The sequence below is a fragment of the Ranitomeya imitator genome, chromosome 10 (assembly GCF_032444005.1).
Source record: "Ranitomeya imitator isolate aRanImi1 chromosome 10, aRanImi1.pri, whole genome shotgun sequence".
NCBI lineage: Eukaryota > Metazoa > Chordata > Amphibia > Anura > Dendrobatidae > Ranitomeya > Ranitomeya imitator.
In genome coordinates this window covers 138233094-138260065 of record NC_091291.1, presented here as the reverse complement: position 1 = coordinate 138260065, position 26972 = coordinate 138233094, and the positions used below count along the sequence as shown (strand labels likewise).

General features: G+C 43.4%; 1 protein-coding gene across 1 annotated transcript in view; it reads right to left on the bottom strand.

Moving 5' to 3' along the window:
- The window catches only part of PLOD1 (procollagen-lysine,2-oxoglutarate 5-dioxygenase 1), a 36854-nt gene extending 11748 nt beyond the window's left edge, over positions 1-25106 (bottom strand). The window contains exons 1-13 of the mRNA XM_069742198.1: positions 24965-25106; positions 20510-20601; positions 19407-19519; positions 19121-19284; positions 18782-18894; positions 13831-13894; positions 13071-13168; positions 10471-10572; positions 9394-9528; positions 4849-4970; positions 3344-3448; positions 3134-3259; positions 2360-2501 (exon numbers count right to left, since the gene is read on the bottom strand). Coding sequence (XP_069598299.1) covers positions 2360-2501; positions 3134-3259; positions 3344-3448; positions 4849-4970; positions 9394-9528; positions 10471-10572; positions 13071-13168; positions 13831-13894; positions 18782-18894; positions 19121-19284; positions 19407-19519; positions 20510-20601; positions 24965-25028 — 1440 coding nt within the window. The 5' untranslated portion in view covers positions 25029-25106. The remainder of the gene's footprint in view (positions 1-2359; positions 2502-3133; positions 3260-3343; positions 3449-4848; positions 4971-9393; positions 9529-10470; positions 10573-13070; positions 13169-13830; positions 13895-18781; positions 18895-19120; positions 19285-19406; positions 19520-20509; positions 20602-24964) is intronic.
- Between the last annotated feature and the right edge of the window lie 1866 nt (positions 25107-26972).

Here is a 26972-nt window from a genome sequence, read left to right as displayed (position 1 = left end):
AAGGAGTTGGTGAAACACGCTGACAATATGTCCTCAGGAAGGAGTTGGGGAAACACGCTGACAATATGTCCTCAGGAAGGAGTTGGGGAAACACGCTGACAATATGTCCTCAGGAAGGAGTTGGGGAAACACGCTGACAATATGTCCTCAGGAAGGAGTTGGGGAAACACGCTGACAATATGTCCTCAGAAAGGAGTTGGTGAAACACGCTGACAATATGTCCTCAGGAAGGAGTTGGTGAAACACGCTGACAATATGTCCTCAGGAAGGAGTTGGGGAAACACGTTGACAATATGTCCTCAGGAAGGAGTTGGGGAAACACGCTGACAATATGTCCTCAGGAAGGAGTTGGGGAAACACGCTGACAATATGTCCTCAGGAAGGAGTTGGTGAAACACGCTGACAATATGTCCTCAGGAAGGAGTTGGTGAAACACGCTGACGATAAACCTGCAACTTTTGTACCACTAATTGTGTCGTATTCCGGAGAGCGCATGAACCCTCCCGATCCGGCTACTTAAATCAGTTTCATGGAAGCTGCTACCTCTGGTCTGTACTCTCTATAATTGTTGTTTCACACAACCACAGCAGGCGAGCTGTAAATCATTCATCTAAGGCAATAAAAACAATCTCCGAGCACTAAAAAATACTCGGAGGACCCCCGAGCATGCTCGAGAAATCTCGAGTAACGAGTATATTCGCTCATCACTAATTACTACCAAAATCTAAGATGAAAACCAATGAACTGGGCATTTTATTCATAAAGCTTCCCATGGCTGGGTGCCTGAATGGTCAGTCCCCGGTTCTTCTCTGCCCCCATCTACGTTGAGGTTGTCACGATTCCTCTGATCAGTTTGTCTTGGACGCAGTGACTGACAGCTCAGTTGTCCATTCTAGTGCCGAGGCGTGCGGAGCTGTTGGTATTTTGACTGACAGCTCAGCCATCCAATTTGAGACTGGCAGGTACTCAGCTTCTGGTGCTCCCTGTTCCAAGTGATTACCCAGCTACTAAACTAAGCTGTCAGTCCCAGATGTAACATTTGCCTTGTATTTCTGTGTTGTTTGTTGACCCATCACTGCCTGACCTTGGACCTCGTTCTGAGCATCCGTTTGCCTAGCCCCTTTGCTCTGATCTGCTGTCATCCTGGTATTCTGACCTTGGACCGCGACCTGACTTCGCATTTGTTTTTCCCCCTTTGTTTACTATGTGCTCTCTTGGTGTCTGACCAAGGAACGTTTGGCTACCCCGCCTCACGGCTTGTCCGTGAGTAGTGACTAGCGTCACAGAGGTTGTCAGACACGAGTCGAGGTTTTAATTCCAGAGATTAGGACTGTCCAGATTGGGGTACACCTTGTCACGCTCGGATGGCTTTTATGCTTTTTCTGATCAAAATCAGTGTTTATGAAGTACCCTATGTTATTTGTATGTGCTATTAATATTGATGTACTTATTTACAACAGGGTCTCAATCTTAGATTTTATCTGTGTGAACATGCTCCTATGCGTTGCATATATACCAATTTATACTCCCAGCTCAGTTTTTGGGGTTTTGCACAATCTCGTTTCAGTAGTAAAATTGCTGTGGGATATTTCACCTTTAAACTTTTATCTACATAAAGCCCCTTTATCATTATATATTATACAAATCTGAAACTTTCTAACAATTCCACACCAGCTTCAGAGCCTCTGCTTTCTTCAGTGAATGGAAACAATGATTGCATGTATGGCTGAGAATGTAACCACCACAACAGGACTTTTCTCTATCATTGGCAGCTGCAACAAAAATAACTTTTTATAGGAAAACTATCATGTCCAAACACACAATTTACCTGCAGATACAGGATAAATAACATTCTAATCCTGGTCGGCTGCCTTAGTGAAGCAGCAGCTGCAGGTAGAAAATTAACTTATAGCCTCTTTTGTGGCCAGCTGCTTCCAGTCACAGGGTCGGTGCGTAATAATGCAGGCTGTCAATCAATGTGCTGGCGAGTGATTACAGACACACTTATTGTATAACCGCTCCCTGCTCCTCCCCGATGACTGTATTCTAGCAGCTGCAGGGAGGATGTAACTTCATGTTAGCCCTGTACCTGCTGCTCCAGTGAGGACACCCAATAGGATTTTACCGTTTTTTATTGGCAGGTAGATGGCGTGTTTGCCGACTTACCCTTTAAACAGAACCTGTCAAGTCCAAAGCTTTACTGATACAGGAGCTGTCAGAACTGTCATTCATAAGTTTGGACCAGCGGAGACCGCTTGCGACTAGCAGATAAGTTTTTTTGGGGGGAGTGAGAGGGAATAATAATGAAATCATCCACAATATAATAAAGTGCTCGTCTCCATCTGATCCTGTTACTGACCTTTCTGCGCAGATTGTCACAGAACGCCATGTCCGGGTCCAGGCTCCCACTGTGGAAGAGATCGTACAGGCTGAGCGCTTTCCTGAGGACGCTGCCTTTCACCAAGTACACATTGGTTATGTACGGAACATTCCAGATTCCACTGAAAAAAAACAGGAACGATCATTCATTGGGGGCAACTCGACATGTTTAACCCACCACAGGGCTGCCAAAAGCTATACAATAGGTATCACTGCTGGGCATAACTTTTTAAATTGCTGCATTATACTGTAGTTACAAACTTTTTTTTCCTAAAGCATTTCAAAACATAAGGAGTAAGGCTATGTGCCCACGTTGCAGATTAGTGTGCGGATTTTTCCGCACCTTTTTTGAAAAATCCGTGGAATTCCTGCATTTTTTGTGCAGATTTACACCTGCGGATTCCTATTATGAATTAGGTGTAAACCGCTACGGAATCTGCACAAAGAATTGACATGCTGCGGAATAAACAACGCTGCGTTTCTGCGCGGTATTTTCTGCAGCATGGGCACTGCGGATTTTGTTTTCCATAGGTTTACATGGTACCGTACAACGCATGGAAAACTGCTGCGGATCCGCAGCAAAATCCGCAACGTGTGAGCATACCCTAAAGGTGTCCTCAGCATGTCCAAAAATTATACTGGTGCATTTTGCTAAGCGATGGTACCCCATAACGCAAGTCCATCTGCTGCTCGATCTCCGGACAATTACTCTGACAATGTATTTATTACCCTGCAGTTTTGCTCCGTTACTTACACTCTTTGCCTCTGCACAATATCGATATAATCCTCCGACCGTGCGTAAAACCCATCTGGACTCAACGCACCCCAAAAGTTTGACCATAGATCCTGAATGCGACTGACCATAGGAGCAATGATCGACCTGACGAGAGATGGGAAGACATAGAAAAAGGATAACTTCTTCTACCAACATTCACCCACATGGTATTTATGGTCATCAACTTACTTGTTCTGTTCTATGAGAGTCCGTAGCACGCTGGCGTTTTTCAGAACCACCTGGACGTCAATGGAAAAGTAATATTCACACTCCGGGTTCTGGCGGCAAATGTCCCTAAAAAGAATACGCTAATTATTATTTTTATTTTTTTTTAATTTAGGAACATTTTATTGGAAAAAGTTCTACAATGGCAATGAAAAAATTAAAAGTACACATGGAGATATATATATATATATATATATATATATATATATATATATATATATATATATATATATATATATATATATATAAAATTATGCAGATTGTACACATCAGGAGTAAGTATATCTGGCGGCAAATGTCCCTAAAAAGAATACGCTAACTATTATTTTTTTTTATTTAGGAACATTTTATTGGAGAAAGTTCTACAATGGCAATAAAAAAATTAAAAGTACACAAGGATATATATATATATATATATATATATATATATATATATATATATATTTATGCAGATTATACACATCATAAGTAAGTATACATAGTATGCAGCTAGCAAAGTAAAGTCATGTAATCTTTATAATTGTATGTGTGAAGTCACCTTTATCAGGTATATAAGGCCTGATACGTAATTGCATTTGCACCTTTATTTTGTCTCGGTGTTTTGTGTCGGTTTCTATTTGCGCTGCAATCCTTTTTATTAGCAAACATGCAGATGAAAGTGGATGTAAAACTGCGCTGCTGAGAATCCTATAGGAGACCAGATGCGGTTTTATTTGTCCACGCGTTTTGAGGTGATCATACCTCTTCATCAGGACAAACCACAATGAGCGCAGCAGCGGAAGTGCAGTTTTACATCCACTTTCATCTCCAAGTTTGCGGACTATCTGTTTGGATCTGCAGTAGCCGTCTTTAGCTAACAAAGTGGTTATGACTTTCACAACCCCCATGTGAGCAAATCCTGTTTTCCTTTTTCCTTAGTAATCCGGATACGATCCTATTGCACAGATTGTCATTCCAGTTTTTATCTACACACACATTCTTTTAATTTGTGCCTTTTTTAGATGTGATTTTACTTATCCCAGGAATTATTGCAACAAAAAAAGGTTAAAGACAAAAATAAAGATGGTTTTGACTTTGCGACGAATTAATAAGGGTTTATCTTTAAGAACTAGGCGCAAAAAGCGACAATGCGTAACCTAAAACAAAGAAACTTAAAAAAACCACAAATGATGGATAGATGCAAATAGATAAGAGTCCAGCCAGGTAATAAGAGTAAGAAAGAGCCAGTGTCCCCGCCATCTCCGCCCAGTCCTTTGGTAAGGGAAGGATTGACACCCATCATATTTTTAGAAATTCCTTAGGAACGCCAGTAAAGTAGCTTATAGGAACACACACTGTGGGGTTATGAAAATTTGGCTAGTAGTTTCATTTTAAAAGAAATCTGACATCTGATACAATGGACGCCATATTAGTTGTCAATCACCTCTCCACACAAAAAAAAAATATTTCTGCATTTCCTTGTTACTCACATTCCAGCATTACGAGCTTCAGCAAAGTTAGGCGCCTCCTCAGGTCCGACATATTTAACATTGATGTATTCTGAACTGTGCACCTGAAGAAATGTCTCCACGTGTTTCTGGTGATGAGGTTCCTGGGGACAGAGGACACGTTGGGGGCTTAAAAACAGTTAAGATACTGGAGTAATTCTTCCAGTAACAATTGTTGAACTCAACTGGTCACCACTTGCCAATTTCAATCCAACCAGATCCCATTCACCAAGCACAATACAACCCGCTACCGATGGCCATCATCAATCCAACCAGATCCCATTCACCAAGCACAATACATCCTGCTACCAATGGCCATCATCAATCCAACCAGATCCCATTCACCAAGCACAATACATCCTGCTACCAATGGCCATCATCAATCCAACCAGATCCCATTCACCAAGCACAATACATCCTGCTACCAATGGCCATCATCAATCCAACCAGATCCCATTCACCAAGCACAATACAACCTGCTACCGATGGCCATCATCAATCCAACCAGATCCCATTCACCAAGCACAATACATCCTGCTACCAATGGCCATCATCAATCCAACCAGATCCCATTCACCAAGCACAATACAACCTGCTACCGATGGCCATCATCAATCCAACCAGATCCCATTCACCAAGCACAATACATCCTGCTACCAATGGCCATCATCAATCCAACCAGATCCCATTCACCAAGCACAATACAACCTGCTACCGATGGCCATCATCAATCCAACCAGATCCCATTCACCAAGCACAATACATCCTGCTACCGATGGCCATCATCAATCCAACCAGATCCCATTCACCAAGCTCAATACAACCTGCTACCGATAGCCAATATCAATCCAACCAGATCCCATTCACCAAGTACAATACAACCTGCTACCGATGGCCATCATCAATCCAACCAGAGCCCATTCACCAAGCTCAATACAACCTGCTACCGATGGCCATCATCAATCCAACCAGATCCCATTCACCAAGTGCAATACAACCCGCTACCAATGGCCATCATCAATCCAACCAGATCCCATTCACCAAGTGCAATACAACCCGCTACCGATGGCCATCATCAATCCAACCAGATCCCATTCACCAAGCACAATACAACCTGCTACCGATGACCATCATCAATCCAACCAGATCCCATTCACCAAGTACAATACAACCTGCTACCGATGGCCATCATCAATCCAACCAGATCCCATTCACCAACCACAATACAACCTGATACCGATGGCCTTCATCAATCCAACCAGATCCCATTCACCAAGTGCAATACAACCTGCTACCGATGGCCATCATCAATCCAACCAGATCCCATTCACCAAGTGCAATACAACCTGCTACCAATGGCCATCATCAATACAACCAGATCCCATTCACCAAGCACAATACAACCCGCTACTGATGGCCATCATCAAGCCAACCAGAGCCCATTCAGCAAGCACAATACAACCTGCTACCAATGGCCATCATCAATCCAACCAGATCCCATTCACCAAGCTCAATACAACCTGCTACCGATGGCCATCATCAATCCAACCAGAGCCCATTCACCAAGCTCAATACAACCTGCTACCGATGGCCATCATCAAGCCAACCAGAGCCCATTCAGCAAGCACAATACAACCTGCTACCGATGGCCATCATCAAGCCAACCAGATCTCATTCATCAAGTACAATACAACCTGCTACCGATGGCCATCATCAATCCAACCTGATCACATTCACCAAGCACAATACATCCTGCTACTGATGGCCAATGTCAAGCCAACCAGATCCCATTCACCAAGCACAATACATCCTGCTACTGATGGCCAATGTCAAGCCAACCAGAGCCCATTCACCAAGCACAATACAACCTGCTACCGATGGTCAATATCAATCCAACCAGATCCCATTCACCAAGCACAATACAACCTGCTACCGATGGCCATCATCAATCCAACCAGATCCCATTCACCCAGCACAATACAACCTGCTACCGATGGCCATCATCAATCCAACCAGATCCCATTCACCAAGCACAATACAACCTGCTACCGATGGCCATCATCAATCCAACCAGATCCCATTCACCAACCACAATACAACCTGCTACCGATGGTCAATATCAATCCAACCAGATCCCATTCACCAACCACAATACAACCTGCTACCAATGGCCATCATCAATCCAACCAGATCCCATTCACCAAGTGCAATACATCCTGCTACCGATGGCCATCATCAATCCAACCAGATCCCATTCACCAAGTGCAATACATCCTGCTACCGATGGCCATCATCAATCCAACCAGATCCCATTCACCAAGTGCAATACATCCTGCTACCGATGGCCATCATCAATCCAACCAGATCCCATTCACCAAGCACAATACATCCTGCTACCGATGGTCAATATCAATCCAACCAGATCCCAATCACCAAGTGCAATACATCCTGCTACCGATGGCCATCATCAATCCAACCAGATCCCATTCACCAAGCACAATACATCCTGCTACCGATGGCCATCATCAATCCAACCAGATCCCATTCACCAAGTGCAATACATCCTGCTACCGATGGCCATCATCAATCCAACCAGATCCCATTCACCAAGCACAATACATCCTGCTACCGATGGTCAATATCAATCCAACCAGATCCCAATCACCAAGTGCAATACATCCTGCTACCGATGGCCATCATCAATCCAACCAGATCCCATTCACCAAGCACAATACATCCTGCTACCGATGGCCATCATCAATCCAACCAGATCCCATTCACCAAGTGCAATACATCCTGCTACCGATGGCCATCATCAATCCAACCAGATCCCATTCACCAAGCACAATACATCCTGCTACCGATGGCCATCATCAATCCAACCAGATCCCATTCACCAAGTGCAATACAACCCGCTACCGATGGCCTTCATCAATCCAACCAGATCCCATTCACCAAGTGCAATACATCCTGCTACCGATGGCCATCATCAATCCAACCAGATCCCATTCACCAACCACAATACATCCTGTTACCGATGGCCATCATCAATCCAACCAGAGCCCATTCACCAACCACAATACAACCTGCTACTGATGGCCATCATCAATCCAACCAGAGCCCATTCACCAACCACAATACAACCTGCTACTGATGGCCTTCATCAATCCAACCAGATCCCATTCACCAAGTGCAATACAACCCGCTACCAATGGCCATCATCAATCCAACCAGATCCCATTCACCAAGCACAATACAACCCGCTACTGATGGCCATCATCAAGCCAACCAGAGCCCATTCAGCAAGCACAATACAACCTGCTACCAATGGCCATCATCAATCCAACCAGATCCCATTCACCAAGCTCAATACAACCTGCTACCGATGGCCATCATCAATCCAACCAGAGCCCATTCACCAAGCTCAATACAACCTGCTACCGATGGCCATCATCAATCCAACCAGATCCCATTCACCAAGTGCAATACATCCTGCTACCGATGGCCATCATCAATCCAACCAGATCCCATTCACCAAGCACAATACATCCTGCTACCGATGGTCAATATCAATCCAACCAGATCCCAATCACCAAGTGCAATATATCCTGCTACCGATGGCCATCATCAATCCAACCAGATCCCATTCACCAAGCACAATACATCCTGCTACCGATGGCCATCATCAATCCAACCAGATCCCATTCACCAAGTGCAATACAACCCGCTACCGATGGCCTTCATCAATCCAACCAGATCCCATTCACCAAGTGCAATACAACCCGCTACCAATGGCCATCATCAATCCAACCAGATCCCATTCACCAAGCACAATACATCCTGCTACCGATGGCCATCATCAATCCAACCAGATCCCATTCACCAACCACAATACATCCTGTTACCGATGGCCATCATCAATCCAACCAGAGCCCATTCACCAACCACAATACAACCTGCTACTGATGGCCATCATCAATCCAACCAGAGCCCATTCACCAACCACAATACAACCTGCTACTGATGGCCTTCATCAATCCAACCAGATCCCATTCACCAAGTGCAATACAACCCGCTACCAATGGCCATCATCAATCCAACCAGATACCATTCACCAAGCACAATACAACCTGCTACCGATGGTCAACATCAATCCAACCAGTTAGTCTTCACCAAGCACAACCCACTTACTTACCATTTACCAACCTTGACCAATCTTCATTATTCACCAAGTTCAACAATTTACAAACCCTTAACTAATCAGCTAGCAGTAACCATCCTCAACCCAACCAGTTATCAAACATAATCAAAACACTTGCATTCACCATCATGTCATACAGTTACCATTTACCAAGCTTAACCAGCCCGGTCCCATAAACCATGTTCAATCCAACCAGATACTATTCAATAACCTGAATCCGCCAGTATGAACTAAGCAGCTATCATGCACCAATCTCAGCTCAACCAGTGACCGATATCCACCTGTAGCCGCACACTGCGCCTATTGGTATTACGGCACTGGCTTACATGATTGGCAATGTATAGTTGGATCCTTTTCTTCGGATATTGAAGGTTATTCAGTCTTTTGAAAAACTCAGAAAGAAATGGCGTTGGCTGCTCAATGAAGACGCCAACCACGACCAATGGGAAGGAGTCATCAGTCTAAAAGCAAAAGGAGAAAAAGTTTGTTGCTCATAAAAGACAAAAAAAAATGAGAAAATTACAGCACTGAGCGGAGGAAATCCATGGAGGGAATCCGGCATATACTTGGTCACTTTATTATAAGGTCTTTGTTGGAGCGGCCAGAAGTACTCCGGTATCTATAAGCAATGGCCAGAGGATGAGAGAGGACTACGGAACGAATAAGAATATCCACGAGCAGCCAGTGCCAGGCAGCAGCTGCCAAGGCAAACAGGATCATGGGGTGCATTAAAAGAGGTCTGGATATGCATGATGAGAGCATTATACTGCCTCTGTACAAATCCCTAGTTAGACCGCACATGGAGTACTGTGTCCAGTTTTGGGCACCGGTACTCAGGAAGGATATAATGGAACTAGAGAGAGTACAAAGGAGGGCAACAAAATTAATAAAGGGGATGGGAGAACTACAATACCCAGATAGATTAGCGAAATTAGGATTATTTAGTCTAGAAAAAAGACGACTGAGGGGCGATCTAATAACCAAGTATATAAGGGGACAATACAAATATCTCGCTGAGGATCTGTTTATACCAAGGAAGGTGACGGGCACAAGGGGGCATTCTTTGCGTCTGGAGGAGAGAAGGTTTTTCCACCAACATAGAAGAGGATTCTTTACTGTTAGGGCAGTGAGAATCTGGAATTGCTTGCCTGAGGAGGTGGTGATGGCGAACTCAGTCGAGGGGTTCAAGAGAGGCCTGGATGTCTTCCTGGAGCAGAACAATATTGTATCATACAATTATTAGGTTCTGTAGAAGGACGTAGATCTGGGGATTTATTATTATGGAATATAGGCTGAACTGGATGGACAAATGTCTTTTTTCGGCCTTACTAACTATGTTACTATGTTACAAATCACCAATCTACTTGGAAAGTTCTAGATTGATGGAAGATCAGTAGCTTTACCTTTAATCCATCCAGGCTTCTCAAACCTTCGTCACAGATGACACAGCCGGTCTCAAAGGTCCAGACGCGAGGAATATAATTTCCCAGATAGTTCATAAGAAGCTAAAACACAGACACAGAAAATATCAACAGTTTAACATCAGGACCAAGAGGTTCAGAGTATGACCAAGGCGGAAATAATAATATACATTAAAATGGTGCAAAAAATACAAGCTGCGCTCCAGCATTCTAAGGGTACCGTCTCACAGTGGCACTTTTGTCGCTACGACGGTACGACTCCTGACGTTCCAGCGATATCCATACGATATCGCTGTGTCTGACACGCAGCAGCGATCAGGGACCCTGCTGAGAATCGTACGTCGTAGCAGATCGTTTGGAACTTTCTTTCGTCGCTGGATCTCCCGCTGTCATCGCTGGATCGGTGTGTGTGACACTGATCCAGCGATGCGTTCGCTTGTAACCAGGGTAAACATCGGGTTACTAAGCGCAGGGCCGCGCTTAGTAACCCGATGTTTATCCTGGTTACCATCGTAAATGTAAAATAAAACAAACACTACATACTTACATTCCGGTGTCCGTCAGGTCCCTTGCCGTCTGCTTTCCCGCACTGACTGACTGCCGGCCGTAAAGTGAAAGCAGAGCACAGCGGTGACGTCACCGCTGTGCTGTGCTTTCACTTTACGGCCGGCAGTCAGTGAGTGCGGGAAAGCAGACGGCAAGGGACCTGACGGACACCGGAATGTAAGTATGTAGTGTTTGTTTTATTTTACGCTGGTAACCAGGGTAAAAATCGGGTTACTAAGCGCGGCCCTGCGCTTAGTAACCCGATGTTTACCCTGGTTACCCGGGGACCTCGGCATCGTTGGTGGCTGGAGAGCTGTCTGTGTGACAGCTCTCCAGCGACCACACAACGACTTACCAACGATCACGGCCAGGTCGTATCGCTGGTCGTTATCGTTGGTAAATCGTATAGTGTAACGGTACCCTAAGAGTGCAGCCAAGTAGGGAGGGAAGTGCTGATAAGCTTGTTGTTCCCTACAGCAAGAATCTAAACTGCAGCTCTGGGGTATAATACAGGGTGTAACTCAGGATCAGTAATGTAATGTATGTACACAGTGACTGCACCAGCAGAATAGTGAGTGCAGCTCTGGGGTATAATACAGGATGTAACTCAGGATCAGTAATGTAATGTATGTACACAGTGACTGCACCAGCAGAATAGTGAGTGCAGCTCTGGGGTATAATACAGGATGTAACTCAGGATCAGTAATGTAATGTATGTACACAGTGACTGCACCAGCAGAATAGTGAGTGCAGCTCTTGGGTATAATACAGGAGGTAACTCTGGATCAGTAATGTAATGTATGTACACAGTGACTACACCAGCAGAATAGTGAGTGCAGCTCTGGGGTATAATACAGGATGTATCTCGGGATAAGTAATGTAATGTATGTACACAGTGACTGCACCTTCAGAATAGTGAGTGCAGCTCTGGGGTATAATACAGGATATAACTCAGGATCAGTAATGTAATGTATGTACACAGTGACTGCACCAGCAGAACAGTGAGTGCAGCTCTGGAGTATAATACAGGATGTAACTCAGGATCAGTTATGTAATGTATGTACACAGTGACTGCACCAGCAGAATAGTGAGTGCAGCTCTGGAGTATAATACAGGATGTAACTCAGGATCAGTAATGTAATGTATGTACACAGTGACTGCACCAGCAGAATAGTGAGTGCAGCTCTGGGGTATAATACAGGAGGTAACTCGGGATCAGTATTGCATGTACACAGTGACTGCACCAGCAGAATAGTGAGTGCAGCTCTGGAGTATAATACAGGATGTAACTCAGGATCAGTAATGTAATGTATGTACACAGTGACTGCACCAGCAGAATAGTGAGTGCAGCTCTGGGGTATAATACAGGATGTAACTCAGGATCAGTAATGTAATGTATGTACACAGTGACTGCACCAGCAGAACAGTGAGTGCAGCTCTGGGGTATAATACAGGATGTATCTCGGGATAAGTAATGTAATGTACACAGTGACTGCACCAGCAGAATAGTGAGCGTAGCTCTGGAGTATAATGCTGGATGTAACTGCAGATTATTACAGGATAATGTAATGTATTTATGAGCACATAATCTCCACCAGTAGACTAGTGATTGAGGGTCTGGAGTATAAGGGTATGTGCACACGTTGCGGATTTTTCTGTGGATTCACAGCAGTTTTCCATGCGTTTTACAGTAACATGTAATCCTATGGAAAACAGAAACTGCTGTGCACACACTGCGGAAAATTCCGCACGGAAACGTTGCACATTATTTTCCGCAGCTCATGTCAATTCTTTGTGCGGATTCTGCAGCGTTTTAGACCTAATCCATTATAGGATTCTGCAGGTGTGAAAACGCTGCCAAATCCACGGCAAAAACACAGGTCACTTTACCTGCGGATTCTGCTGAATCCGCGCTGTAAAATCCGCAACGTGTGCACATACCCTTATACATCTGGAAACAGGTGAGCTGCTGTTTGTTTTTTATTCAGCCAGATTTTCCTGTATAATACCTCTGTGCATATGAAGTGAATCATTACCTTGGATGGTCCATTTCCGTGTATTAGTACAGGCAGAGTGTCATAAACCATATTTCGACCTCTGACTCTCCCATTCTCAAACTTTAAAACAACGTCCCCTGGGGAAAAAAAAAAATCCTAATGCAATAATGCATTTTTTGTTTCAGTGCACTTTGCATTGCAGTCCACATCCTATCTCAGGTCTATGCCTCTATGTCCTCCATGCTTTACACTGCAGCTCTGCCTGTACAGATGTGTATGAGCACACGCTTAGCGTTATCACCGTGCTCTTGGCCAGAACCAAATGGAGGGTCATGAGTAGACTTGTCCATCATTGACCTTCATTGAATAGCACTGCTCACAAGCTAGTTTCTAAAGCTGCGGACTGTTAGGCCTCGTTCAGACGCCCATTTTTCACAAACCTATTGTATCCATGGTTTTTTTTTAAGAATATGTACCAATTTTAGTCTATGTCCCTATTTCATGGAAAAAAAATAGCATCAGAATTCTACAGCCATTCTGACATGAAATTTCACAAATAAGTACACCAGCCTCATTAGGTCTAAGAGATTTATGCAGTTACTATTGTGAAGGTGGATCTGCTTTAGGTTACATACATCACAACTATTCCATCAAAAAAAAAACAAGTCCTCTTATTGCAGATGGTAAAAACATAAAAGTTATGAAAACAACAAGAAAAAAATTACACAAAATATGCTGTAACTTTAAAGGGTTAAACCTCACCCAAAATCAAACTGTATAAATATATATAAAGATTTACCTTCAGAACCTTGAAGATTTTGGAAGATTCGACATCTGTGATCTAAGGTGATGTTAATCTTCTCCTTAATAGATGAAACAAATAGAATTTTTTTTTTTGCAGCTGTCACTTATTATTTTATTCATTTAATAATGCAATGTGAGCAGCAGCCCAGGAACAAGGAGATTACTGAACTGTAAGTTATACTGAGCTGCCCTACCCTGCTGGGAATCCGCACAAGATGTCAGAACAATTGTCAAAATCCAACACTAAAAGATCACTATGCACCGCACAATATCCACACTATCACACGGAACATATTCCTGTACATAGGAGCAGTATTATAGTAGTTATATTCTTGTACATAGGGGCAGTATTATAGTAGTTGTATTCTTGTATATAGGGGGCAGTATTATAGTAGTTATATTCCTGTACATAGGAGCAGTATTATCGTTGTTATATTCTTGTACATAGGGGGCAGTATTATAGGAGTTATATTCTTGTACATGGGGGCAGTATTATAGTAGTTATATTCTTGTACATAGGGGCAGTATTATAGTAGTTATATTCTTGTACATAGGGGCAGTATTATAGTAGTTGTATTCTTGTATATAGGGGGCAGTATTATAGTAGTTATATTCCTGTACATAGGAGCAGTATTATCGTTGTTATATTCTTGTACATAGGGGGCAGTATTATAGGAGTTATATTCTTGTACATGGGGGCAGTATTATAGTAGTTATATTCTTGTACATAGGGGCAGTATTATAGTAGTTATATTCTTGTACATAGGGAGTAGTAGTATCAGTAGTTATATTCTTGTCCATAGGGGGCAGTATTATAGTAGTTATATTCCTGTACATAGGGGCAGTATTATAGTAGTTATATTCTTGTACATGGGGACAGTATTATAGTAGTTATATTCTTGTACATAGGGGCAGTATTATAATAGTTATATTCTTGTACATGGGGCAGTATTATAGTAGTTATATTCTTGTACATAGGGGCAGTATTATAGTAGTTATATTCTTGTACATAGGGAGTAGTAGTATCAGTAGTTATATTCTTGTCCATAGGGGGCAGTATTATAGTAGTTATATTCCTGTACATAGGGGCAGTATTATAGTAGTTATATTCTTGTACATGGGGACAGTATTATAGTAGTTATATTCTTGTACATAGGGGCAGTATTATAGTAGTTATATTCTTGTACATGGGGACAGTATTATAGTAGTTATATTCTTGTACATAGGGGCAGTATTATAGTAGTTATATTCTTGTACATGGGGACAGTATTATAGTAGTTATATTCTTGTACATAGGGGCAGTATTATAGTAGTTATATGCTTGTACATGGGGACAGTATTATAGTAGTTATATTCTTGTACATAGGAGCAGTATTATCGTTGTTATATTCTTGTACATAGGAGCAGTATTATAGCAGTTATATTCTTGTACATAGGAGCAGTATTATAGCAGTTATATTCTTGTACATAGGGGCAGTATTATAGTAGTTATATTCTTGTACATAGGGAGTAGTAGTATCAGTAGTTATATTCTTGTCCATAGGGGGCAGTATTATAGTAGTTATATTCCTGTACATAGGGGCAGTATTATAGTAGTTATATTCTTGTACATGGGGACAGTATTATAGTAGTTATATTCTTGTACATAGGGGCAGTATTATAGTAGTTATATTCTTGTACATGGGGACAGTATTATAGTAGTTATATTCTTGTACATAGGGGCAGTATTATAGTAGTTATATTCTTGTACATGGGGCAGTATTATAGTAGTTATATTCTTGTACATAGGGGCAGTATTATAGTAGTTATATTCTTGTACATAGGGAGTAGTAGTATCAGTAGTTATATTCTTGTCCATAGGGGGCAGTATTATAGTAGTTATATTCCTGTACATAGAGGCAGTATTATAGTAGTTATATTCTTGTACATGGGGACAGTATTATAGTAGTTATATTCTTGTACATTGGAGCAGTATTATAGTAGTTATATTCTTGTACATGGGGACAGTATTATAGTAGTTATATTCTTGTACATAGGGGCAGTATTATAGTAGTTATATTCTTGTACATGGGGCAGTATTATAGTAGTTATATTCTTGTACATAGGGAGTAGTAGTATCAGTAGTTATATTCTTGTCCATAGGGGGCAGTATTATAGTAGTTATATTCCTGTACATAGGGGCAGTATTATAGTAGTTATATTCTTGTACATGGGGACAGTATTATAGTAGTTATATTCTTGTACATAGGGGCAGTATTATAGTAGTTATATTCTTGTACATAGGGGCAGTATTATAGTAGTTGTATTCTTGTATATAGGGGGCAGTATTATAGTAGTTATATTCTTGTACATAGGGGCAGTATTATAGTAGTTATATTCTTGTACATAGGGGCAGTATTATAGTAGTTATATTCTTGTACATAGGGGCAGTATTATAGTAGTTATATTCTTGTACATAGGGGCAGTATTATAGTAGTTGTATTCTTGTATATAGGGGGCAGTATTATAGTAGTTATATTCTTGTACATAGGGGCAGTATTATAGTAGTTATATTCTTGTACAGAGGGGCAGTATTATAGTAGTTATATTCTTGTACAGAGGGGCAGTATTATAGTAGTTATATTCTTGTACATAGGGGCAGTATTATAGTAGTTGTATTCTTGTATATAGGGGGCAGTATTATAGTAGTTATATTCCTGTACATGGGAGCAGTATTATCGTTGTTATATTCTTGTACATAGGGGGCAGTATTATAGTAGTTATATTCTTGTACATGGGGGCAGTATTATAGTAGTTATATTCTTGTACATAGGGAGTAGTAGTATCAGTAGTTATATTCTTGTACATAGGGGCAGTATTATAGTAGTAGTGTAAATACAACTTTATTAATAAGCAGGAACAATCTCACCAATGTGAATGCTTCAAAATGCAGTAATAGCCTAGGACACTATGTCAAGGAAACTCCTTTTCCTTCTCCATGGAAGGCAGGCAAATTTTGCTTTTTTTATCATCTGCTTTACAAACTAATTTTAGATTCTGGAGATTGCTGTTGCAATTCATTTTAATATTCCTATTACGGGTAATGTTTTAAATAAACACCCTTAGATTCCAAGAGTAGATCAGCTGACCATCCCGTTTCCTCCTCTTTTTGTGCTTTTTTTTCTATAGTGGTTTTGTTTCATTGTATGTACAATGCAATACAGTGACATGTAAAAGTTTGGGCACCCCTGGTCAAAATTACTGTTATTGTGAACAGTTAAGCAAGTTGAAGATGAAATGATCTCTAAAAGGGCTAAAGTTACAGATGACACATTTATTTTGCATTTTAGACAAAATAAAATATATATATATATATGTATATATATATATATTCATCTTTTACATTTAAAAAAAAAGAAAAATGGGCCGATGCAAATGATTGGACACCCTACATGGTTAGTACCTAGTAATATCCCCTTTTGAAATCATCACGGCTTGTAAACGCTTTTTGTAGTCAGACAAGAGTCTTTTAATTCTTGTTTGGGAGATTTTTATCCATTTTTCTAGGACAGTTCTTCCTGTTCTGTGAGATTCCTGGGTCGTCTTGCATCTTCTGCTATTTTGAGTTCTAGCCACAGATCTTCAATGATGTTCAGATCAGGGGACTGTGAGGGCCATTGTAAAACCTTCAGCTTGCGTTTTTGAGTTTGTCTATAGTGGATTTTGATGTGTGTTTAGGATCATTATCCATTTGTAGAAGCCATCCTCTTCCTCTTTTCACCTTCAGCTTTTTTTTACAGATAGTGTTATGTTTGCATCTAGAATTTGTTGAAATTTCATTGAATCTACTCTTCCCTCTCCTCATAAAATGTTCCCCGCGCCATTGGCTGCAACACGACCACAAAGCAGGATTAAGCATAGGGGTGGATCAATGGTTGACGAGATGTTCTTTTCCTGAAATTCTGTGCCCTTTTTTCTCCACACATACCTTTGATCATTGTGACCAAAGAGTTCTATTTTACCCTCATCGGTCCACAGGACTTGTTTCCAAAATGCATGAGGCTTGTTTAGATGTTCTTCTACATAGTTTGGACACTGAATTTTATGGTGAGGCTTGTTTAGATGTTCTTCTACATAGTTTGGACACTGAATTTTATGGTGAGGACGCAGGAGAGGTTTTCTTCTGATGACTCTTCCATATTTGTGCAGGTGTCTTTGAACAGTAGAACAATGTACCACTACTACAGTCAGCCAAATCTTTCTAAACGTTTTTTTGCAGTGAAGTGGGGGCTCTGATTTGCTTCTCTAGCATTCCTACCAGCAGCTGTAACTGAAATTTTGCTTGGTCTTCCAGACCTTATCTTGATTTCCACTGTTCTTGGTCACGGCCATTTCTTAATTACATTTCGAAATGTGGAAAGGGCAACTTGAAATGTCTTTGCTATCTTCTGATATCCTTCTCCTTCTTTCTCGGCCTTCATCATTTTCAGAAGCAGCTGTTTTGAAGATTCCATGGCTGCTGGTTTGTGGCACGAGGTTCTAAAACCCATCTTATAAAGCTGGAAAATTTGCATCACCTGGCCTTTCCATACAATGATAGAGAACAAACCTTGTCAAAGTTATCAGAGCACACAAATCTACAAGGATGTCCAAACTTTTGCATCGGCCCATTTTCCTTTTTGTACTTTTTAAAATGTAGAAAATGACTATATATATATATATATATATATATATATATATTTTTTTTTTTTTTTTGCCTAAAATACAAAGGAAATGTGTCATCTTTAACATTAGACCTTTTGGAGATCATTTCACCTTCATCTTGCCTAACTGTTCACAATAACAGTAATTTTGACCCAGGGGTGCCCAAACTTTTACATGACACTGTATATAACTTGTTAATGACAGGATTGACCTATTCCTTGCTGCTGGATCAGGACGAGACAATACTTCTTGTTCTCACTTACTCTTTTCACTGGGTCTAAAAAGATCTTGGTGTAAAACAGTTGGTCGCTGACATCATCCGCGCCGTCCCAGTCCGCCAGCAGTTTATGCAAATATGGAGCGTAACCTATGAAAGCTGGAAGTAGGGAATAATCAGTACAAATGACATTTAACTTTCCCTGAAAAGGAATTGAAATCATTGACGATTGTTCGTTGGCACTGAGCTCAGGATTCCAAGTGAGAAAACCTCGCACCAGCACAGAATGGGGTAAGGCACCCAACAGAGAACAATGGCGCCTTAGTTCCCGGGAGTAGTGGGGGTCCCAGCTCACGTGTAATTAGGACAGTTAATGAGCATCTACCTGCGGAGCCTAAGAAGCGCTTGCCCTCCCGCACAGAGGGATACTTGGGCTCCAGACGTCGCTCAGGATAAGCTGCTGCTTCTGCTGAGAAAACCACTTTACTTTTAGTCTGCTTGAACTTCTTGAGTAGCTCGGCCGGACTTGAGGCCAATACAGTATCATAACTGTGAGAGTATAAAAGCAATGTAACAAAAAGTGAGAAGCTGCGACCTCACTGAGGCACCATACACCTCGTACCTCAGGTTTCATATCGACGCTATGCTCGGGTTCTGCCCTTTGTTCATACCTTTCAGCGAAGAGAATGACGAGGTCTTCATTATCTGCATGTTGCTCCAAAGCGGTTTTCAAGAGTCGGACTTTCTGGCCATCCCCGTGCCATTCTTCTCCATGACCCAGCACCTGCGGTCAAATTAGAAATGGAGTATTAATAAACCCTAAACCTAGAGCAGGCACATCCCTGGAAAGCAAATATGGAGGTACTGTGATAACACTGCCGCATTATCTGTACAGGTATCTACAAGTTCTCCGGACCAGCATCCGCAATGCACTGCTCTATGGGATCAAGAAACAAGAAGAGTTCTGTAAATAGCTCAGAATGCGACTGCAGAGTAAGACGTGATGGAACAAAACATTGATACAGAAGTCTTCCAAAATATTGGTAGATTTGTAGCAAACTTTTTCTTTGTAAAGCAGTGCACTATTGTGATTAGGTGACGAGTTTTGGGGACCCCCAGCATCAGCGGTGATTTCTGGGGAATATCTCACAAAGTGCGACATCTCCACGGGGAAAGTATTACAGTAAATATTATTGATTGCTCAAACAAAGCATAGATATTAAACCCACTGTTAGGCTGCATGCACATGGTGTACTTTACATGCTCGTTCCACCTGAAAAAGCATTTACAAATATCTATAAAGAACATATCCACCGCAATGTCAAAACCACTTGCTGTGCATATGTTCCATCTATTTGAGCTTCTATAAACCCCTTCAGACTCTGAAAGCCGTGAAGAGGCTAAAAAGAACTGACCTGACCATTCAGTGGGCAAAAAAAAAAAAAGACAAGAAAAAAAAGGTCTTTAGGAAAACACAGCTGATGTTCTCCTGAAAGAAAGCCGAGATCTTACAAACTGTGAGGCAGAAGGATACAATCTGCAGACATTGCCATTATACATGATTTAAACAAAACTTTGAGCCCCTTTGAAGTCCTGAATGAGTTTATCACCAGAACAAAGATCGGTATATTTTTTTCCTTTTGTCTTCATTTGTTACTTCTTTGGGCTATGGATTTTTCCTCTATGTTTAGTCAGTCCTGAAGTATTTCCTCTGTCAGTCTTGGAATTCCTCCTGCAGATGCCCTGAGGGTCAGAACCCGTTCATCACACACACCTTCACTTTGTAGTTGAAGCATTGCGCAGATCTCTGAAATCTTCTGAAGCCGTCGGTCTCTTCAGTGGCCACAGTTAGGACCAAAAGATTGTCTGGAAAAAAAGGAGAAGGGTAAAGGAGGGGAAGTAGTCATCCTGGCAGTTAAGACCCCAATGCAAAGCAGAAGGTAGGATCTGCTACAATATCTACTGTCCCTACATGTTTGTGATTCCTGTGATTGATGGAAATAGATACAACTTTTTTCTCATAGGAAAACATTGTGGTCACACACAAGCAGTGTTAAAGGGTCATTGCCATCTTAGCCATTTATCACCTATCTACAAGACAGGTACATACTCTGGATCAGTGGTGGTCCCAGCAGTGGTACCCACAGTAATCACTAAGTTAATGTCACGCCGTGACGGTCTTCGGTAAGGAAGGTGGGCTCAAACTGTCCCTGGAACAGGGATCCTAACTATCCCTGTCCTGGGAATAGTCTTGAAGGTAGAAAGGCTCGAGTCTCCTACCTTACTATGCTCCTGTTAAACTCTGATCGGTCCCCTCCACCACCCAATGTTTCCTGGGACAGAAATGTAAGACGAACAAGACACATAGACAAAACGAGGATAACAGAAAATCTCTATCATACAAAAGCACTAATCAACAATAGGGACACGGAGGAATAAACTAAATGGGAACAGGGACCAGGAGATAATCACGCAAACCACAGAACCCTACTGCAACAACTCTACTCCAACCGCTCAACTTTAGCACACTGCAAAGGAAGACAAATCTTTCACCAGCAGGGACAAGAAGGTCTTTACAGGAAGAGGTAATGACCAGATCAGAAGTAATGAAATGGATTTGCATGTTTCTGACCAGCAGAGAAAGGGTGGTTAACCTCTTCAGCACCAGAGGAAACTAAATCCATGCTGGGACACAGCTCACACGATCTCTAAAGAGATTGATTATCCGACGTGACCGTCTTACTCAAGGTCTTCCAGGGGGACGTGACACACTCGTGAAATTTATCCTCTGTCCTGTGGATAAGTACGAAATTGCTAAGATGATAACCCTATTTACAACACATGGGGACCAATTTACCCATAAAGACTAACAATTTAGAACCTAAATACTTTATCAATATCAATGAAAATGATGATATGTCGTGATCTCAGTGATGGGACATTCACGTATCTCAAGAATGGGAATGCCTATTCTCCATCCATCGCCAGAAAAGATGTCACCATGGAAGTGCAAACTGGAAATACAGTCAGCACAATGCTGAATCATTACGGAAAAGTCACATTGTCACCTCCATCACTGCTGCACAACTACAATAAAGCTTTGTCCCAGGCAGAATTACTGGAATTCATTTTTTATTAAGTTCTTGTGTGAAAAAAGTCTGGTGTAGAACAAGGAAAGAATTTATGGCCATCTGCACCCTCTAAAGTGTGAGGTTACAGCTGTGAGCTGATTTTGCTGTTATCGGTGGGCTGCGCAGAGCCGGCGGGGGCTTCCTGCAGCCATGGGGAATGAATGCATCTATTCTATTCATCACATTCTACACCCAGCCTGCAAAATCCTTCTCCAAAATGATCTGTGCATCTTATACAATGCCTCAACATCCCAGGAAAAGGATGATGTAGCTGCACCCGTCCACAATATGTCACCTTATAGAGCTATGTGCATGTGCTAGGAGTGGTTTTTTTCATATTTTAGGCTGTCAAAAATGACTTTTACCAACTTTCCCTATTACTGAAATCCGTTTTGTTTGTAATAGAAGGCTCAGTCCACACTACATTAGTGGCCATTGTCAGGAGCAGCCGCTCAGGAGGTTTGTCCCCGGTGGTGGCCACTGTCCGGATGGATGCCGGGTCATCTGTCCGCCATAGGGAATATATTCCTTTGCAGTGGTCTCTGGTTATTATATGGGTTTTGGGAGGCTCCAACATGATCTGTTTCTGTAATGAAATACATCATATCCCACATGGCGCTGCCATCGCTACCTGTTAACCCAAGGGACTTGGGCTGTGTTCACACTGAGTTTTTGGAGCAAGTCTCCTTTAAAAAAAAAAATGCCTGAAAAATTGCTTCAAAATATTTGAAAATCTGTTATTATTTTCTATTGTAAACCAACTTGATGTTCATATGTTCAGTCTATTTTTTATTTTCTGTTTTGGCACCTGTAGGGTAGATGGAGGCATCCGGAGCCGGTGCCGGGAGGTTTTCCTGATTTATGGACCAAGTGCAGGCGTAGAATAAGATGTGAACGTACATTTAATGTGACAATTTACTGACAACCTCCCTGAATTCGGGAGTGCTGCTGTGGCCCCCCGACATCTACCCTGGTGGGCCACAACACTTGTGTATCTGTGGAAATCAGTGACTGCACATGTCCATAGGAATGTGTATGAATGGCACAATACGAGATCTCGGGGTCCGCACCAGGCAGATGTATTAATAGTGCCCCCCATTAACATGAGGCAGGCACAGACCCATAACCTCAGTGCTGAGGAGCACGGACCCATAACCTCAGTGCTGAGGAGCACGGACCCATAACCTGAGGAGCACAGACCCATAACCTGAGGAGCACGGACCCATAACCTGAGGAGCACGGACCCATAACCTCAGTGCTGAGGAGCACAGACCCATAACCTGAGGAGCACGGACCCATAACCTCAGTGCTGAGGAGCACGGACCAATAACCTCAGTGCTGAGGAGCACAGACCCATAACCTGAGGAGCACAGACCCATAACCTCAGTGCTGAGGAGCACAGACCCATAACCTGAGGAGCACGGACCCATAACCTCAGTGCTGAGGAGCACAGACCCATAACCTCAGTGCTGAGGAGCACGGACCCATAACCTCAGTGCTGAGGAGCACGGACCCATAACCTCAGTGCTGAGGAGCACAGACCCATAACCTGAGGAGCACAGACCCATAACCTCAGTGCTGAGGAGCACAGACCCATAACCTGAGGAGCACGGACCCATAACCTCAGTGCTGAGGAGCACAGACCCATAACCTGAGGAGCACGGACCCATAACCTCAGTGCTGAGGAGCACAGACCCATAACCTCAGTGCTGAGGAGCACGGACCCATAACCTCAGTGCTGAGGAGCACGGACCCATAACCTCAGTGCTGAGGAGCACAGACCCATAACCTGAGGAGCACAGACCCATAACCTCAGTGCTGAGGAGCACAGACCCATAACCTGAGGAGCACGGACCCATAACCTCAGTGCTGAGGAGCACAGACCCATAACCTGAGGAGCACGGACCCATAACCTCAGTGCTGAGGAGCACGGACCCATAACCTCAGTGCTGAGGAGCACAGACCCATAACCTGAGGAGCACGGACCCATAACCTCAGTGCTGAGGAGCACGGACCCATAACCTCAGTGCTGAGGAGCACAGACCCATAACCTGAGGAGCACAGACCCATAACCTGAGGAGCACGGACCCATAACCTCAGTGCTGAGGAGCACGGACCCATAACCTGAGGAGCACGGACCCATAACCTGAGGAGCACGGACCCATAACCTCAGTGCTGAGGAGCACGGACCCATAACCTGAGGAGCACGGACCCATAACCTCAGTGCTGAGGAGCACGGACCCATAACCTGAGGAGCACAGACCCATAACCTGAGGAGCACAGACCCATAACCTCAGTGCTGAGGAGCACAGACCCATAACCTGAGGAGCACAGACCCATAACCTGAGGAGCACGGACCCATAACCTCAGTGCTGAGGAGCACGGACCCATAACCTCAGTGCTGAGGAGCACAGACCCATAACCTGAGGAGCACAGACCCATAACCTGAGGAGCACGGACCCATAACCTCAGTGCTGAGGAGCACGGACCCATAACCTCAGTGCTGAGGAGCACGGACCCATAACCTCAGTGCTGAGGAGCACGGACCCATAACCTGAGGAGCACGGACCCATAACCTCAGTGCTGAGGAGCACGGCTAATGATGCTTCTATGGACTGGGACTATCCCTGGCTACGGTCGGACTGGGATCCACTAGATCTATCCTTTATAATGCTGAGTATAACAATGTACTGGAGGGATCTGCACCATGGCCAGGTTACCTATATAATAACTGGTCTGGGATCATCGCACCATTATAGAGTCTCACTGGAAACAGGACACATTCTCATCCCCATGCAGAGTATCTTACAACTGAAATCCAAGAGGTTCTGCAGCAGCAGCTATCCTGTACCCAATCTATGAGAGCGGCCCAGCAGGCTGACAGAACCCATGGCTGTCCCCAGGGTATCTACAGGAGCCATGTTTAATGTAACCTCTTCTGTCTGTGACACAAAGTAACATTTCTAGTAACTTCTTGCAGGGAAGGAAGAGCAGGTTCTGGGCAGGGCCCCCCAATGCCCCCACACATGGGGGTGATATAATCACACGTGTCTAATGTGTGGGGAAGAGACCAGGAATGGCCCAATCTCAGAACTCACCCCCTGGGCTGGAGCCGAGGACCCCCAGGGCCACACAGCTGAGGAGCAGGGAGCGCAGGAACATGTCACCTTCCACAGCAGCAGCAGCTTCCACTGAGACCCCCGACTTCCCCCCAGGACTCTGCTGCCACGCAATAACCACGCCCCCTGCAGACGTCACTCAGGGACACACTCCCTGATTGGCCCAGAAAAGTTCAGAAGCCCCACCCACAAGTCATGACAAGGAAACTTTTGGAAACTCTTTCGCTCCCACAACCAGGAGTCACAGGGTTAATGGAAAGATTCTGAAACATTAGAAGAATTCTACCTCCTGTTCAAATTGTCATCTGGAGCCATTTATTCCAGAAGGTTCCAAATCTGGGAAAGGAGCTGACTTTATTGGATGCTGGAACTTTCCAGACACCTGGCCAGAGGCTGCAGAGCCAGGAGAGTCATAAGTATCTGTGCAGGGAGGGGGAGGGGATGAGTGACAGCTCTGCAGCACATAATGCAGCTCACAGTGTCACCTACATAAAGAAAGACTGCAAAACACAAAGCAGCAGCAGCCAAGTCTGCACACAGGGACTGTGTCTGTATACAGGGACTATGTCTATATACAGGGACTGTGTCTGTATACAGGGACTATGTCTGTATACAGGGACTGTGTCTGTATACAGGGACTATGTCTGTATATAGGGACTATGTCTGCACACAGGGACTGTGTCTGTATACAGGGACTATGTCTGTATACAGGGACTGTGTCTGTATACAGGGACTGTGTCTGTATACAGGGACTATGTCTGTATACAGGGACTATGTCTGTATACAGGGACTATGTCTATATACAGGGACTGTGTCTGTATACAGGGACTATGTCTGTATACAGGGACTGTGTCTGTATACAGGGACTATGTCTGTATACAGGGACTGTGTCTGTATACAGGGACTGTGTCTGTATACAGGGACTATGTCTATATACAGGGACTGTGTCTGTATACAGGGACTGTGTCTGCACACAGGGACTGTGTCTGTATACAGGGACTGTGTCTGTATACAGGGACTATGTCTGTATACAGGGACTGTGTCTGTATACAGGGACTATGTCTGCACACAGGGACTATGTCTGCACACAGGGACTGTGTCTGCATACAGGGACTGTGTCTGTATACAGGGACTATGTCTATATACAGGGACTGTGTCTGTTTACAGGGACTGTGTCTGCATACAGGGACTATGTCTGTATACAGGGACTATGTCTGTATACAGGGACTGTGTCTGCACACAGGGACTGTGTCTGTATACAGGGACTATGTCTGTATACAGGGACTGTGTCTGTATTCAGGGACTATGTCTGTATACAGGGACTATGTCTGTATACAGGGACTATGTCTGTATACAGGGACTGTGTCTGTATACAGGGACTATGTCTGTATACAGGGACTGTGTCTGTATACAGGGACTGTGTCTGTATACAGGGACTGTGTCTGTATACAGGGACTATGTCTGTATACAGGGTCTGTGTCTGTATATAGGGACTGTGTCTGTATACAGGGACTGTGTCTGTATACAGGGACTGTGTCTGTATACAGGGACTGTGTCTGTATACAGGGACTATGTCTGTATACAGGGACTATGTCTGTATACAGGGTCTGTGTCTGCATACAGGGACTATGTCTGTATACAGGGACTGTGTCTGTATACAGGGACTATGTCTGCATACAGGGACTGTGTCTGTATACAGGGACTATGTCTGCATACAGGGACTGTGTCTGTATACAGGGACTGTGTCTGTATACAGGGACTGTGTCTGTATATAGGGACTGTGTCTGCATACAGGGACTGTGTCTGTATACAGGGACTATGTCTGTATACAGGGACTATGTCTGTATACAGGGACTGTGTCTGTATACAGGGACTGTGTCTGTATACAGGGACTGTGTCTGTATACAGGGACTATGTCTGTATACAGGGTCTGTGTCTGTATATAGGGACTGTGTCTGCATACAGGGACTGTGTCTGTATACAGGGA